This window comes from Triplophysa rosa, linkage group LG8 (genome assembly GCF_024868665.1).
Source record: "Triplophysa rosa linkage group LG8, Trosa_1v2, whole genome shotgun sequence".
Lineage (NCBI taxonomy): Eukaryota > Metazoa > Chordata > Actinopteri > Cypriniformes > Nemacheilidae > Triplophysa > Triplophysa rosa.
Window position 1 is genome coordinate 23,948,961 of NC_079897.1, and position 16,856 is coordinate 23,965,816.

At 38.1% G+C, this 16,856-nt stretch overlaps 1 protein-coding gene across 1 annotated transcript; it reads right to left on the bottom strand.

The window, feature by feature from the left end:
- Nucleotides 1-1,454: 1,454 nt before the first annotated feature.
- Nucleotides 1,455-15,622, bottom strand: rspo1 (R-spondin 1). Its single transcript, XM_057340273.1, has 5 exons — nt 15,092-15,622; nt 11,165-11,356; nt 8,511-8,654; nt 7,527-7,736; nt 1,455-2,879 (listed from the first exon to the last, which is right to left on the bottom strand). Exons 1-5 carry the CDS (start codon nt 15,186-15,188, stop codon nt 2,728-2,730), a joined length of 795 nt encoding a protein of 264 aa, XP_057196256.1. The 5' UTR covers nt 15,189-15,622; the 3' UTR covers nt 1,455-2,727.
- Nucleotides 15,623-16,856: the final 1,234 nt, after the last annotated feature.

A 16,856-nucleotide genomic window follows, 5' to 3' on the forward strand; every position in this document is an offset into this window, starting at 1 on the left:
AAGGTCACGTATTTATATGTCTTATTTTCCCTTTGGACTGAAATTTGCCATTTGGTGCTCTAAATGTACCATTTCAAAACCGTAGTTGTCACATACAATTATTGTTGTCAATAGAAAAATCGTCGTAATGAGTTTATTTGAGTCTTATTAAAGAACACTCTCTACCACTGGCACGATGCCTCACTGGTAGACATCACAAACACAATGCCAGCCATATGAATCCCACCACCCACACACTCCATCACACACTGTTCCAGAGGCACATCCTTTCTTGGCCCCTAGTTTCCCTCTCCTCAGATCTTGATCCATACGAGAGGCTGTTGTGTTTCAGAGCAGGAGAGATGAAAACCCTGGAGCAGCATTCTATCTAGGGAATCCCTGAGTTCATCTGAGGAGAGCTGGATTCGGTTATGATTCCAAAGACAGCAATTTGGTAATTGGTAATAGCAGTGGGAAAGCACGAGTTTACACGATGGGTGTATGTGACCTCATTTGCCCCAGTAGAGTCTATGACACCAGAGGGAGGACAGAGGCCAGCTCAAGTTATGTGACTTTGCAAAAATGCTTGATGGATTTGAGAATCGAGTGCGCAATATTGAAATATGTAATTCTACGTTTCTCATATGTATTTTTGTTGTTTTATTCAACACACAACTCGACAAGAATGGAAGAGTTGGTCAGATGAGAAATGTGATCAAATAAATTCAGAGAGTGCGTGACGAGTGCAGGATGCGCAGAGGGAAGGGTGCGAAGGAGAGAGAGAGGGTGAACGAGAGTCCCACGGAGCCGGCGCAAGAATTTATGGCCAGGAAGGGGGATGAAAGTGTAATTTACGGTCCACTCTCTACCGTTCTTCTGCCCTCCCCTCTATAATGAGAAACGGCTGTTGCTGTTTGAGGGTGCAGTCCAGGATAAGCTCCTCCCTAGGCCCCTCCCCCTGGCAACGACACATTATTCGTTTTTACTTCTGTCTCAAGTTTTACAGCCCTTGTAAATGTACCAACTTCACAACCACAAACTTGCAAATACACCTTACCTCCTAAATATGATTTCTGTCATGCATGGTCTGGAAACATGGAGCACCAGTGATGCAATGCAATAATGTAATGTGTTTACCCTTAGGCTAATTGATCATGCAATAACAACAACAACAATAATATACTATCAATTGTTATAATAATGATTAATGATTACTATTATTATACTAATAGTATTAGTAGTATTATATTTATGTATTAGGAAAGTATATATGTTAATTGTGTAAATATTCTCACTTAAATAGCACAATTCATGTTTTTGTTTGTGGCCGATAATAATACAAATAATAATCATAATAATTGTTAGTATTATTGGCCATGAACAAAAACATAAATTGTACTATTTAAGTGAGAATGTTTACACAATGTGCCTATATACAGTCCAAATACTTAAACACAAAAAAGCTGCAATAATTTCGTTAAACATATAAACTTCATTCAAATGGTTAAGTACATTGTACCTTTCCTTTTATTTGTATGCATGTTTTTATTAACAATATACATTGCATCAAGATAAACCGAAGCTGATATTTTCAGTGTCATATCTCTCATTTGGGGTGTAAATGTTGAATATCCCCTCATGAAGTCAATGGGCTGTGTAAAACAGACTAACAAAAGCTGTCGCTACATTTAAATGACTGTATGATGTACAACACGTTACTGCTTATGAATGATGTGATATATTGACCTTGTTGCAAATATAACTGAGCAAACATGAAAAAAGCACTTTGCTAACGTAGTTCCTAAAACACTTTGAAGTGTAATGTAGACTTCTGCAAGTAGACAACCATTTCTCCTTCCTGTTGTCTTATAAAGGTGCACATCAGAACACAGTCTGAAAAACACAATGGACACACGTACACAAGCTGTCATAAACATACAAAAAACACTATAGGCTACATTCTTCATATTATTGCTGCCCTCTTCTGTTTAAAACCTAGACGGGGTTTTTTCTATTTTCATAGGCTGTTTTATGCGCTAAAATGATGAGAACTGGTCTAACAATTATAGGTTTGTGAACGTGAGTTTGACCTTTGGGTCATTTGAGAATTTAGATTATATACAGATTTACTGAAAGGAAAACACTTCTTTTTCCATACTCTCTCTGTAAACCACAATATCAGTTCCAGTGCCATTCTTTAGTAATAAACAACAGGAAAAACAACAGATTCAAAAAATAAAGCACTATTACATTTTTCCTCCGAGTCTGCTGCACAAAATAGTTGCAGACAGATTCCAGACGTGTGTTACCTGTCACAAGCGTAAGGAGATCCAACTTTGGAGAAATGAATGTGCTTACAGCTGGATTAGGTGAACCACAAGTGGGGTTTAAGGTATTTTAGATGTTAAAACAATGGCAGGATGGCCGGTCTCTTAACTTGGAAACCTAGTTATAGGTCTATGCAGCAACATATGGAACATTTCTCCAACCACAAATGGTTTCCTGTGGGAAGACGACCCTGCACAAGACCAGTCCTATTGGCTGCTTCCAAAAGCGTCAGAACAGCCAACCCAGCTCCTTGATTCCTTACTCAGTTTACACAGTTCATTATTTATTACAGCAAACCTCCAGTTCTCATGAGCATTTTTCCGTTTAGCAGCGTTATTCCTTTTTTGCATAATTTTGATATTGTCACGATCAAATACAGTTTGTCTGCAAAGACCTTGCTCTTTTTAGGCCACGATACGGTTAGGTCACCATGCTTGTTGTAATGGTGGGGGCAGTGGTTGCCCGGTTTTGGGTCTTTCTTTTCTTGTTTCCCCCTCTTTCACCTTCCTTGGAGTCCCGGCCTCTGTTCTTGCCATTTTTATCTCCAGGGCTCTGAGAGTATTTATTTTCTCCTGAGTAAATAAGAAAATGATATTGAAGACATTAACATCAAGTCACGTTCAATTTTCAAATGTTGTTATCTACAAGACTAGAGACTGTGTTTAAGTTATAGTTCACCCAAAAATAAAATGCCTGTCACCGCTTGCCCACCGGCATGTTGTTCTTGATCTATTTGTCTCTGAACACAAAAGGAGGCAGAATGTTATTAACTGACAAAGGCAGTCTTATCATTATTCAACAGATTTTGATATTTTTGGGTGAACTATACCATACGCTGGAAAGTCATTTGTTAATGCAATCATAATGCATCAAGAGCACTTGTATACCTTAACTATAGGTCAGGCAATAATAATACAAAAATTAAACTGATTCTCAAAAATGAGCTGGTGAAGTGAAACTGTAATCCAACAGTTTTCTTCATCTCACTCCTACTCTGTCATTTACGCTCTGCGTGTTTATGAGACTGCCACTCACTATAAGTGCATAACTACACCGTTAATGCAAACAATCATTAAGGGGACGTCAAAGTTTGAAAGCTAAAAAGCTTTAAGGAGAAGTCCAAAGCTAGCCTGCAGGAAAAGTACACACTATTCAGCTCATTGGTTTTTTCATAGCATAGCACATTTCATATATTTCTCCGTCCCTTCGAAGAAATAGAAGTGCCCAGAACTGTTTGCTGTCTTACATTCTTCAAAATATCTTCTTTTGTGTTCAACAGAACAAAAAATGTATTTACAAAAAAGCATTTTTTCCTATGCTAGTCAATGGGGTCCGAAAACTGTTTGGCTAAAAGCATTCTTACAAATATATTTCTTTGTGTTCAACAGAACAAAGACATTTATACAGATTTGGAACAACTCGAGGGTGAGTGAATGATGACAGAATTTGTATTTTTGGTTGAATTGTCCCTTTAACGCTGTGGAATATGATGATATTTGAATTCATATTGAGATGACTGACTGCTCAGATTTAAAGTTTGAAATAATATTGTTGAGATCTCATCTGAAAAAAAGTCATTTATTCATAAGAAACAGTGTATGAGATGCAAGACACTTCTCCAGTTAGCATCTGTTTAATCGTATTTGTGTGACGGAGAAAGAATTGAAAAGAGAACGATAATCTTATGACAATTTACACCTTTTTTGCGTAAGGTTTCTGGAATATCCAGACAGGTCCGGTATACTGGACCTAAAAAAATCACTGAGAAGAACACAGGCTGCTTAATTTCCCACCAGTCTTGCTTGCACGACTTTAAAGGGGAGTCTGGGCCTCAACACTGACTGATATTTGTTATGAAGTTGGTGTTGTGAGTCTCAGTGTTCCCTGGAAACCAAAGTCAACATTCATATGAAGCTGGCGAGCATTTGCATCTGCGTTTGATAGCGTGAGCCACGCACACAGCCGCTCTGCGACTCCTGAAATTGGCTCTGTGCTCATCCCCACACCCTAATAATCCACCACAAATTGCTGTGTTTGTTTCTACATTAAATGCAATATTAAAATAGAAAAGAGGGGGGGATTCGTTTAATTAGACCTTTGGCTGTCAATAATAAACAGTCCAATAAAAGTAGCTCACTGTTTACAGATTTCTGACTTAAAATGGCGTGTCAAGCAGCTCAATTGTAAACACATTAAAAAGGTTTTCATTGGCCGGATTTTAACAGTTTAACGGACTCGTATTGAACAACAAAATAAGCAATAATTAGCATTCCCTAAGTTAATTTAACAGACTTGCCAAGGCTTGTTGAGCAACAACAACAGCTCTGTCTTATATACAGATCATCCCATCACATTAATAAAAAGAGTTGTAAATTCAAGCGCAAAAGAAGGCATTGTGCAGTGTGTAATTTTTTGGAGGATCCATTGACAGAAATGCATATAATATACATAACTATGTCTTCAGAGATGTATAAAGACCTAACATAATGAAGCGTTATGCCGTTATGTTATTATTACCTTAGAATGAGCTACACCGCAGGACCCTTTGCATGGAATTGTTTCTACAGTAGCCCTAAACAGAAAAACTGCCCTACAGAGAGCATTTCGTAAATGCGTTATCTCCTTCTGCAAAGAAGCGAAAACGTGACAACATCTTTGTCCTGTGTCAGCCACCATAGTGCTTCGAAAGGGAGGGGTGGAGTGAGCCGTTGGTTGCGATTCGCAACCTCACCACTAGATGCCGCTAAATTTCATACACTGGAACTTCAAGTAAAAAATGCTGTTATTCACAATTTAAAAAGCGTAGGAGTGAAACCAAAAAAACTTGATTTAAACCCAAAGGAGATAGAGCTTTAAATCTTGCGTCCACATAGAGCAGACTTAACTTTGATAAAGCGATAACAACGCTTGGGGAAGGTCCATTAATTTATGACAGCAATAATTACAGTGCTGCCTAAACATCGCCTGACAAAGGCAATCACGCACTCAGTGTATTCACGTTTCGTGCAAAGACATTTATTAAGCTACAGGAAGGGAAGAGAAAGGGGGCTTGGCGAAATCAACTTAAAGCGTGAGATCCTCAGACCAGTAAATCACCAGTGTTATACAAGCACTGCCCCCTGTGATTTTAACAGCAGCTCTGTCGGCCAATTCCTGCAGATGTATCCACACCCTCGCTAATTTAGGTACACATTTACGCTCTGAGAAAAGGGCTTTCGGGTCATGCAACCCATAACCTCGAAGTTCTTTTACACCTGAGTTACATTAAACCCATTACCCTTGAGAAGTGGATGTTGCAAGGTTTGTGTAGAAGCTTGCGTCGTTGAAAACATTCCACGCTTTCACTCCCGCCAACAGAACGTTGTGCTAACTGATAGTATCTTAACATAGTTAGAGCATGATATTGTGCGATTGAACTACAAACACAAGACTCTGCATGTGTCCCGGCCTTGTTAATTTACCATAGCTCTCTTTCTCCCTCGGCTCGCTTTCCGACTGGAAGTGAACTCTAAGTTTAGAAATCTGGCAGGCGATATAGCACTTTTATGGGGCAGTTTATAATATTTCACTGTTAATTATTCTTATGGACCCCGGGTGGAAATTCTTTCCACGATACGGGCGTCACGCAGACTAAATTTGCCGTTCATTTCTCAAATGGCGCTGTCACACCTCGTCCAGAATGTAGCCCACTTCGATCAGAAGAACAGCGAACACTTGATCTCTCAGAGGGTGTTTGCACATCATTTCCAGAAACAATTTATTTTCCTTAACATTCTGACAAAACAAAGGCATACAGAACATATATTCTTGTGTTTACTTTAAGAATTACTCAATGGGTGACATTACAACAATGAGCTCAAAGTGAGTGTTGATATGAGCTACGCCATTTAGACTGAGTGTTACGTGATTTATTTAACGAAAACTGATAAGGATTTTGCCGTAATTTGAACAAAATGGATTGAGCCATGTAAACTTCAGTTCATGTACATACAGCTGTGAAAAAAAGAGACCAAATTTTCATTTGAACAAGATTTCTAGATGTATTGTGGCCATTCCAGGCCAGTGTCTGTTGAATTTCAACAAAATCAAACCTCAGGAGTGACAAAGTCATCCAACAGCAATGTGAACGACTGGAAGCATGACAAGACACTTTGATAAAAATGAGAGGTTATCACATAAAATAATAATTGATGAAATTCCCTAAACACATGTACAAATATTACAGTTGTACTGCTTGAAAGTGAATATTAACTTGTTTTCTTTGCCGTATTTGAGGTCTGAAAAAATGCAGAGCTTCTCTATCTTTCTTTTTCTATCTTTTCTGTTACTTTGACCTGTTTCTCCGGTTTTCATTTTCTGCAAATAAATGCAAATATTTTTATTTGAAAATTTGGGAGAAACATTGTTAGTAGTTCACAGAATGAAACGAAAATGATCGTTTGACCTAAACACATACATATAAATAGTAAATTCAGAAAAACAAAAAATAATTTTTAAATGTTTTTTTCTCTCTTTTTGTTGTTTTCTTGCATTTTGATCCGGCAGTACAATGCTGCATATCATTTTTGGTTCCTCCTCTGTAAATTGCTTTGGATAGATGCACCTGCTAAAATATCAAATGTAAGCAGAAATCTGTTTTTGCAAGAAACACCAGTGTCAAACTACAAGGGGACAAAACAATACAATACAAAACTAGCCTACCAAAAGCCTGCATTCAAAATTCCGTCGACACGTTTTATTAGCCTGGCTTCACGTCTGAAACAGATCTCTCAGTTCTTACTTCACTGATGTAGAAAAACAACAGTGTTCAGACTTTATGAAGGTCTTACGGCTAACTGGTCCTCTAACGTTCTGTTCCTTCTCGAGAGCCAAAACGGCATATTGCTGTTAACCTCACTTTCCAGTAAGTTAAAGGAACAAACAAAACCCTCTCCTCAGATCTGTAGCCAGCGACAAAAAGATTACAAACCAGCTGGGCTTCTGTTTGCTTATGTGGTACACGCGAGGATTTGTTGTGTCAGAAAGCGTAAATGAACAAATTCCAATTAGCCTGATTGAAGACTGTTTACGTGTTTCAGAGCGGCCACAAAAGATAAATGATCAATAAATCAGCAAATCTGCAATGAAGTCGGATAACAGATTTCACGCATTCCTTTTGGAAAGTATTTCCTATGCTTCCTGTTTACAGCATGTTTTCTGTTTTTCTTTCTCTGATTTACCTTTGCATGGGATCTTCTTCTGCATGGTACATCTTTGGGTCTGGATCTCTTGGACGCAGCCCAAGGGAGGTACAATCCCGGTGGAGGTGGCAGGACTTGGAAGCTGCAAGGGCTCCCTGGTACGGGTCTGGTTTCCCTTTTTAAAGCCACATGTTTTGTTCTTCTTCATACAAGGTCCCCACAGACTCCATTCGCTTAGATCACACTGGACTGCAACAGAGAAAATCAGAATATTTTTTAGAATGAACCAATTACTGACTATATTTTACAGTAAGACAATGGAGTAAGTAAGAATGGCTTGAACATTTTGTTCCACTGGACGGAATCTAAGATAAACTTTACTCCAAACAAAAGTGAACAAAATTGTGTTAGGAAACCCCAAAGAATTAACAACAGAGACGCAGACTGCTACAATCCAGCATCACTCACATTGTTCCAATTTTCACTACAAAGGAGAGCATGTGTTATGATTTGAGGTGGGCTGAATCGTTTTCCTTGTAATGACAAGCTGTCAAGCTCCAGGCTTTCGACTGGATTGGGCGCAGAAAGAATTTGTTTGTCTTAATTCTCTTTAAACTCGGTCTTTCTTAAGCATCCGTTTTTTGTCTAATGTGTGTGGGGGGAGCGTAAGGGTCCAATCGAACCTGTGCTTGCCAAAAACAATCACTGGCCGAAAAAACGCACACAGCAGCATGTTGAGCCGACTGATCTGATTTCACTGGTCCATCACCATAACTGATTCGCAAAGCTGCTTTATGATACAGGGCGTGAAATATGTAATAAAAGCAAAACACAACCTTGACAAAAACAAGCACAAAACATGATTTCAAGTCATTTCAATAAAATGAATCCTTTTCGTGGATGCAAAAACATCAAAATCAATTCTTTTGAGGCATTTGAAACGTAAAAGTTTCAAAAATTTGTTTTAATGCGAACAAACAAGAAATCTTGTGGAGACTGGAGAATGCTGCGTTTTGAACTCACCTACACACTCCATAGTGCCATTGACCGTGCTGAACCCATCGGGACAGCTGGAGAGACATCGGCCCCTGTGCGAGTACAAGCCCTCCTTACATTTTGTGCAAAAATTTCGGCTAAAACACGCCTCACAGTTTTCTATTTTACATTCTGAAATGACAAGAGACAAATTAAAATCAGTGTTTTAACACTACAGTACAGTATGATGCTCATTTTTAAGTAAATAAGTAGTCTTAATGGTGTCTGTGAGTAATGTAAAGATTAATGGACGGTGATGATTAATATATAAATAAAAAGCTGATCAAATATATTAAAATCAACAACGACATGATATTCAAGTGTGTCCAGCAGCTCTTTCAAGATTTTATGATTTTGTATTATTGAGCAACTTATTTAAAATAGATCAAATGTGGGATGTTATTCGTAAATATTCATTCAAAAGCTTTAACCTTAATTCTAAGAGGACGGAAAATTACATATTATTATAAATAAACATGAATCATTTATGATCTAAGGTTTCCTACTGATGTTTCTTACCAGCTGAACCTTAACTCAAGACATTTCTCAGAACAGACTCCATTACAAATTCGTAAATATGGTTCTTAAATTTCATTTAACACCAAAGATTTTCTCAGAGTAGCAGCACACATCAGCTAAATCCCGGCCAATAATCGGAGAGAGTGTTTTGTCTTCTAACCTCTGCTCTCAATTACTGCTTTAAATGCCTGACAACTAAATTTGACATTAGTAATGTTTGGAGCAAATTCTTTTGCACTCAAGCATTTACAAATGTACCCTTAATGCAAGACAAATGTTGTTAACAAGACATCATGGGGATTTGGAGGCAAATCAAATCCACACAGCTGATTGAGTAATTGCATCAGGACCGCTATCAGAGATCTAAAAGAGAGAGAGAGAGGGCAGAACGTGTGCGCAGCAGTGTTTCAAAAACACGGCATACAAAATTTTTGACAGGTCAATTGATATCTACAATTTATCTCAGTCTAAAGTGGCTCATAAAAATAGAAAGGTTAACAAGCAGACATCTGCATATGGCATATCCAAGCGCACATAAAGAATACGGATCAAGAAATGATGAATCTAAGGCTCTTGAGGGCTTTGAAATAAAAACAAGACTCCACTAATACCTCACTTCTTTTGATGCTAACGTTCAGATTTAAGGTTATCTAGAATGAGAGCTTAAGCAAAACCATCTGAAAGGTATTAAGGGGTGTGATGCAAGAGTGTATATTGGTACCAAAGGTATTTCTTCCTAACAAAATATAATGAGTCCAAGCTGTTGTTCGCAGTAATTGGCTATCAAAACATGCTCAAAAAGGGAGCTGTACCTTTAATTTACAACTAGAAAACCTCTGGTGGTTGAAGTTAGAAAGGCTAATATAAAGCCATTAATTTCCTCCCACAACAAGAGTAAAGAGGTGCCACTAATCAATTTACGAGAGGCATTTCCTCTTTTATTCAAAGTTCTTTCCTTTTACAACAGTAAAAAGGCTCACGCACATGATGGGAAAAGACAGCTTAGCTACTAAAAGTATGATTTTACTCAGGGTTTACATAGAAAGAGAGAAAAATATGGTTGGAGATGAACTAGCTCTAGCAGGCTAAAACAAATAACATCCACTTTCTATGAGAAAACAAATAAACAACAGCGTATTACCGGTGTTTTGCTTTGAATTTTTCTCCATCCGTGTTTTCACCCGCAAAGTAAGTAAAAGCAGATCTCTGCCTCAGCATTTGGCATCTCTAGGTCGTGATTGTTTAGCGCGGTTGGAATACAGAACTGGGAATGTGCTGAATAATGATTAGGGAAATAGCACAAATTACGCTATTTCAAAACATTGGCGTTAAAACTTGCCTGGCTGATTTTAATGTAAGACAAAAAGGCTTTCGGGATTCACTAAGAATTGTAAGAAATTGTGCCCACTGATAACAGTTATTTCCATGCATTGTCCGTTGTTTAGCATCTGATTCACTATTTAATATATTAATGCATTTTAGGATGCAACAGATGATCTGCATAATTGTAGGATTTGGGGATTGTGCAGCATCACTGGCTGACATCCATGAGTCACCATTCACTTGTATACTTGTCTTGCAGAGTCAGATTTCTTTCTTTTTTTCACCTCTTTTGTGCAACTACAGAAAAAAATGGCCAGATTGCTGCATCATGATATTAAGTGAATGATAACATGTAATATTTGTGTGCACTTTAGAGTTGCAAGGCATAACTTTTGCCTCTTAGTTGTTTGAGACAAAGTTGCAGGTCACTTTAAGTGGGGTAAAAGGACATTATGTAGAGATTTCCTGTGAATTCAAACTCGACAGCATTATTATAAGCGTACCATTCCTTGGTGTCAGGCAGAAATCTTTTCCACAGTTTTTCTGAATTGTGTTTGTTTTAAGCAAAAAAAGTTATGGAGCTTAATTGTATGAACTATTTCGTTCAAATACAGCATGCCACTTTTTAGTAGCTGGTTAAACTAGTGGGTGCTAAGACATTTTTTACTCATGTAAAAGTTTAGTCAATGTCCCCATGATGTTGTTCAAACAACACAGACCAACTTTAAATCCTTTATTTTTATAAACTTTTGGTGTAAAGGTGTAAAAATATTCCCTGGGGAAGAAGAGCTAAGACTCACGTGTACATTTGTTCATATCTCGATTTCGAATTCCATAATATCCAACAGGACAGGCAGCGAGGCAAACGCCTATTTGACGGATGTCATTTCGCTCCAGTAGGATGAAGAGTCGGGGACGACATTTCAGACATCCGTTGTACTCGGAGCAGTGTTCACAGCCATTGGAGCACGACGGTGGTACTTCAGTGCTTACTGTGGAAACAGAGGACGAAAAGCAGGAGTGAGCGTGACATGGGCAATGTTTCCTTACAATATAGCAGACACTTCTTAATCCAATGTGCTTACAATAACTGGTTACCAGAGCAGTCACCTTGGAGCCAGGACAAATAATAGAGAAGGATTATAATTGGAGGACAAGCATACGGCACCGGGACTGCACGGCTACAAACGTGCATCATTTATTGACCCATAACCTGTATATGACTTCTGTGGAACACAAAAGAAGACATTTTGAGAAATGTCTTAGTCGTTTTCTGTCTATACAATGGAAGTCAATGGGGTCCAATGTTGTTTAGCAACATTCTTCAAAATATCTTCATTTGTGTTCTGCAGAAGAAATCAAGTCAAACTGGTGTGGAATGACATAAGAGTGAGTAAATGATGAAAGAATTTTCATTTTTGGGGTGAATTATCCCTTTAAAGTGCAACCAAAACTCTATATTTGATCAGTTCTTACACAAAACAGACACATCAGCACTTCAGCTTAAATCAGTGTTCATTATGTCCAGATGCCTGAAATACGACTTTCAAAATCAAAGAAAATTCACTCGTCCCTTGCAACTTTTCATGCCTTGCTTGTATGGTTCAAAAATTTTAGCTTGTGAGGCCAAGCGATTGCTGCGAAAGCATGTCAGAGTGCACGTCCTGTTCCTGCGGTCATCTGCTTTAATTTATGCGTCTATGTATCTATCAGCGCTATACACTCTCACAAGTAAATCTTTAGGGCATTCTCTCAAGGATGGTATAAGAGTTCAAATATTTGTTCTGCTGTAAATGCATCACACTTACATTAAGCGATGTAACCTAAACACAAGCAGATGAAAGGTGGTTACAACAACCATTGTCATTTACACATATTGTTATTCAATCAAATATTATAATCTGATGTAATGTAACTATCACTATGATGTTATTGTATTACGCCATAAAGAAGTAACACAGTATTGATGACATATTGCAGTAGTTTTTGATATAATTTTTTTTCAGTCGCCTGAAAAACATTTCAATTGTTTGTACTGTATATCTAGCTGACAGGTGTTACTTTTTTATTATTTTGTAAGTTCTACTCCTTTTTTACTGAATTGCAAATGAATAAACTAGAACCTTGTCTATATATAAGCCTAAAATGGGGTTGAGAGAAATATTTTGCCAAAAACTTTAAATGATTTAACAAGTGGCTATATATTGAATTAAATTACTGTTTATTCTTTTCTATTCTGTCCCTAACCTTTTAAGGGTATTCAGATATTTTACTGAAAAACAAGACAAATACCGTGTTGATGAAAATTATTCTTGCAATGTCCTTAAAGGAGTAGTTCACCTTCAAAATGAAAATTCTGTCATCATTTACACGCCCTCTTGTCATTTCAAACCTGTATGACTTTCTTTCTTCTGCAGAACACAAAAGAAGATATTTTGAAAGATGTTGGTAACAGAACAGCACAGCCCCCCACTCACCTCTATTGTAAGCAATGCAAGTGAATGGGGGGATGTTAACAACATTCTTCAAAATATCTTTTGTGTTCTGCGGAAGAAAGAAGAGGGTGAGTATTTTTATTTTGAAGGTGAACTACTTATTTAATACAGTACAGAAACAAATTTACAAGCTCCAGAGAATTATCGGTGTAGATCTTTCATCACATGTCTGATTGAAACATTTATTTTCCACCACAAAAAAGCATTGCGTAAACAACTATAACAGACCTCTTAACTTAAGCTCTTCTAAAATGAACAAGGTGGGGTCAGCCTGACAAGGACCACCAATGCCAAAAATGGAAATAAACAGGTCTTCAGAAGTGTTTAAAATGTTGTAGACACGGCGACATTTTTCATCTGATCACAGCATTCCTTTTGCGCTGAAATCAATGAAAACGCCTCTGAGCAGGATCAACAAATATGAAATGGTAAGGGCGAATGACGAATGACAAATACTGCACGGGTCTACCCGACGCCTATACTCAAAGTCTTGCTACATTTACGCAAAGCTTCTGCGGACACTGCCAAAGCCCCAAAGAATACAGCATCTGGCCCTGTTGGAGTTTCCTCTTTAAGCTAACTCTGACATTATGTGCAAGGAATAAAAAGATCTTTCATCGCCAGACTACATTAGCAACATTAGTCGAGAGTCGAGAGCGTACAAGTTCCTAAAATGAAAAAGTAGTCATGCTTTGCCCAATTTGACATTACTGAGAATGGATTTAAAGATGCAGGAGACCTTTTCATGTTTCATAACATCCAACACTCGAATAGCTGGTTCATACAACGAAAGTGAATGATGACTGTTAGTCAACAACATTATTTGTGATTCACCAAATAAATAAAGTTGTACATTTATTAAAAACATCTGCCTGAGCAAATAATCACAGAATTTCAATTTTTGGTGCACTAAACCTATGACATTTTTTTAAAATATAGATGTTTTTGCGAGTTCAGATGGGATATTTTTAGAGAGGCAGGAAAGTGCCAACAGGCACTGACAGCTGATCAATCAGTTGTGTAATAGCAGCTGTCAACGATGTTTGCTTTCATTTTGTTGATAAAACAGCACAAAAACATTAAAGAAAAAGCGGTAGACAGATCAGTTAGAGGGAGGTCTGAACAGATTGCGGAGAAACTACGGATCCATTTCAACAAGTAGGCTAACTCACCGTTTTCTCTACAGACAGCTTTATGTTCTTATTGGTGCTGTGTTTGGATTTTGTCTTTTAAGCTTTTTGTGTAGCCTGATGTGTAGCTCTGTCTACCTACTGTTATAATCTCATCACAATCTATGTTCTCAATTAAAATAAGATCATTATCTTTTCTCTTAATAACATGACACTTTAACCTGAAGCAAAAGCAAGGTAGTAAATTTGTACCACTTGAAAAGCCACTTTTGATTTTCTGTTACCTTTAACCTCCTCTAGAGGGAGTGCTACTCACCGCAACACTGTGAGCAGTTCTCAAATCTTAGTCCTAAATAAAAACCAACTTTTTTTAGTCCCCTTAACAAAATTTAATTGGTTTGCTTTTGCATTTATGCTAATACATCATTGTTAATCTAATAATAATAATCTACTCACATTCAAAATTCTCAGGGCTTTGGACAAAAACATTATGGGGTCCACATCTATGATATCCCAGGTCCGATGGGTATGCCTTAAGGGGCTTTCATGAATTTATCTTAACAGTTTACTATAATACTATACTACTGAAAACACACACATTTTATTATTTATTATTTATTCATTTTACACTCGACTTTACATCCCTGATCAGACTAAGAAATGTGCGCACACATAAGAAAACATGCAATTAAAGCTAACAACTATATTTGTTTAACAAAAAATATAAAGCAGAAGCTTAGGCTTGCTCAAGACAAGAGCGAGCACAATTACAAGGAAAATGGCTGTTAGGTGTTTCGCTTTGGTATTTACACTGAAACTCTAATGTGTCAATTTTGGCCATGTTCAAGAACATGACATGCTCGTTTACAATTTGCCTTCAAAAGCAAAGTTATTACTAGAAGACGCCGGTGTGTTCCGGATAATCACATTAATATCCCGTCAAAACGGGCATGAGACTTCACAAAAGATTAACAACATTCCACCGAATTAAAAAATCTCTAATGAGCCACAATGGAAAGTCAAAGAAAAATAAATCATAGGCAGACATGTGATGATGTCACACGAATAAAGAGTTTACGAGAGAGAGAGAGAGAGAACTCACTTCTTCTCTGTCTTCTGCCTCTGGAGACCCTGAGGTTATCACCGTGACCCATGGAGCTGAGGAACACCACTGTCAGCACCACCAGTCCCAAATGCATAGTACCTGCTGCCCAGTCGCGCTGGGTCCCCCCTGCAGGCAGACAGATCACAGCTAAGGGGACCCCTTTCACGCCGTGGCAGGTGGATTGCCGCTGCTGCAGCTGAAGTCGACTACAGCCGATCGCAGCTCTCTCCGCTGGAGGCCTCCGGCTCTGCGACAAGTCCAGACATGTTTAAGGAATTAACCATAGCACTTAAGATGATGTAGACGGGAGTGTGAACGTTTGGGTGAGAAGATCAGGAGTGGATGTGAGATGCGATATTGTGGACAACGCTGACTGCCCTTCAACCCATGAAGCCAGGCAAAACTAAGAAGAGAGAGAAGCTTGCAGAAGCTGTGTCCAGGAGATCTTAACGTGAGTGAGAAACCCAGCCCAGGAGCATGTGTCTTATTTGGGATGCTGGGAACAGGAGGAGGAGTGTCAAAAAAAAAACGAAGAGATGGAGAGGTTCTGCACTCCTACGCGTGACAATGCATCTGTCAGTGCCAAGATCTGCTGCGGACAGAGTAAGAGAGAGAGAGAGAGAGAGAGAGAGAGAGAGAGAGAGAGAGAGAAAGTGAGTGTGTGTGTGTGTGTGAGTGTGTGTGTGTGTGAGAGAGAGAGAGAGAGAGAGAGGGGAGGGGTTTGGATGTAGAGAGGAGTGGGTGAACGAAGGAGTGAGGCACAATGAGACATGTATATAAAATAGTACTTTGTAAAATCAGCACGTCAAAAGAAAGTCAAAATATCTTGCCCAGGGGAAGAGTTGCAATTTTTACACTTCAAAAGCAATTTTTGTTCTTTTTCAAAACATCAAATATATTAAAAAATGAGCTATTCCCTATATTATTATTTTGGAAATAAAGCAGAATGGAAAGAAAAGCCTCATGTCCACGTTGCTTCATCTATCACTGCTCATACTCAACAAAATGTTTTAGTGCTCAAAATGTGTTAAAATTATTCATGGAAGTTTGGTCGGGAATTGTAAATGTGGACACGGTGGCTGGAGTAACAACCTAAAAATGGTATCAGTTTAAACCACACGTTCTTGCCATGCTTATTTTTTTCCGTAGATTTGTGAGCCGGGATGGAAAACAAAATGTTTTATTTGACCTGTAATTCTGCATCGAGATTGACAGTCTAAGAACTACTAAAGTGGTTTGAAACAAAAAAGGGAAAGTAAAATAAATACCACAATGACCTTTGGTCAATGCACCTCAATGCCGAAATGTAACGAATGGAATAAACACTGGACAATGTCTCACACGAAGCAAAGGAAAAGATGAAGATCTCCCGTTGAAAGAGATATGTTTATGAAATCATTCTTAATCACATTCCAGAAGAAATAGATGAGCAGTCTGGATTTACGTAATAGAGACATCACGGAAATATCAGGAAAGCAGGACCATATCTGGCAACATATCCGCTGGATCTTGCATCATTGTTTTATCATTTGGGAATTCCTAGCATGCCAAAAAGTACTTTTAAATGCCAACAATCAGATTTCTGTAACCATATTATATATTATGTAATAGAGCACTTCTCGAATATGAATATTTTTTGGTGACAACAGGTCTTGCAGTTGCAATATTGTTTCAATGTGAAATAAATTGGTTTGCACCTGACTCAAAGCACTTTTAACAGCGATGTATGAAAAGTATGTGGATGACCTTTTGGTTACATTGT

Bases quoted from the DNA above. Each gene is read 5' to 3' on its own strand.
- rspo1 (XM_057340273.1), bottom strand. From the start codon at position 15,188: ATGCATTTGGGACTGGTGGTGCTGACAGTGGTGTTCCTCAGCTCCATG. The intron at 11,357-15,091 runs GTGAGTTCTCTC...CTGTTTCCACAG, and splicing joins AGGCAGAAGACAGAGAAGAA to TAAGCACTGAAGTACCACCG. The intron at 7,737-8,510 runs GTGAGTTCAAAA...TCTCTGTTGCAG, and splicing joins TGGCACTATGGAGTGTGTAG to TCCAGTGTGATCTAAGCGAA.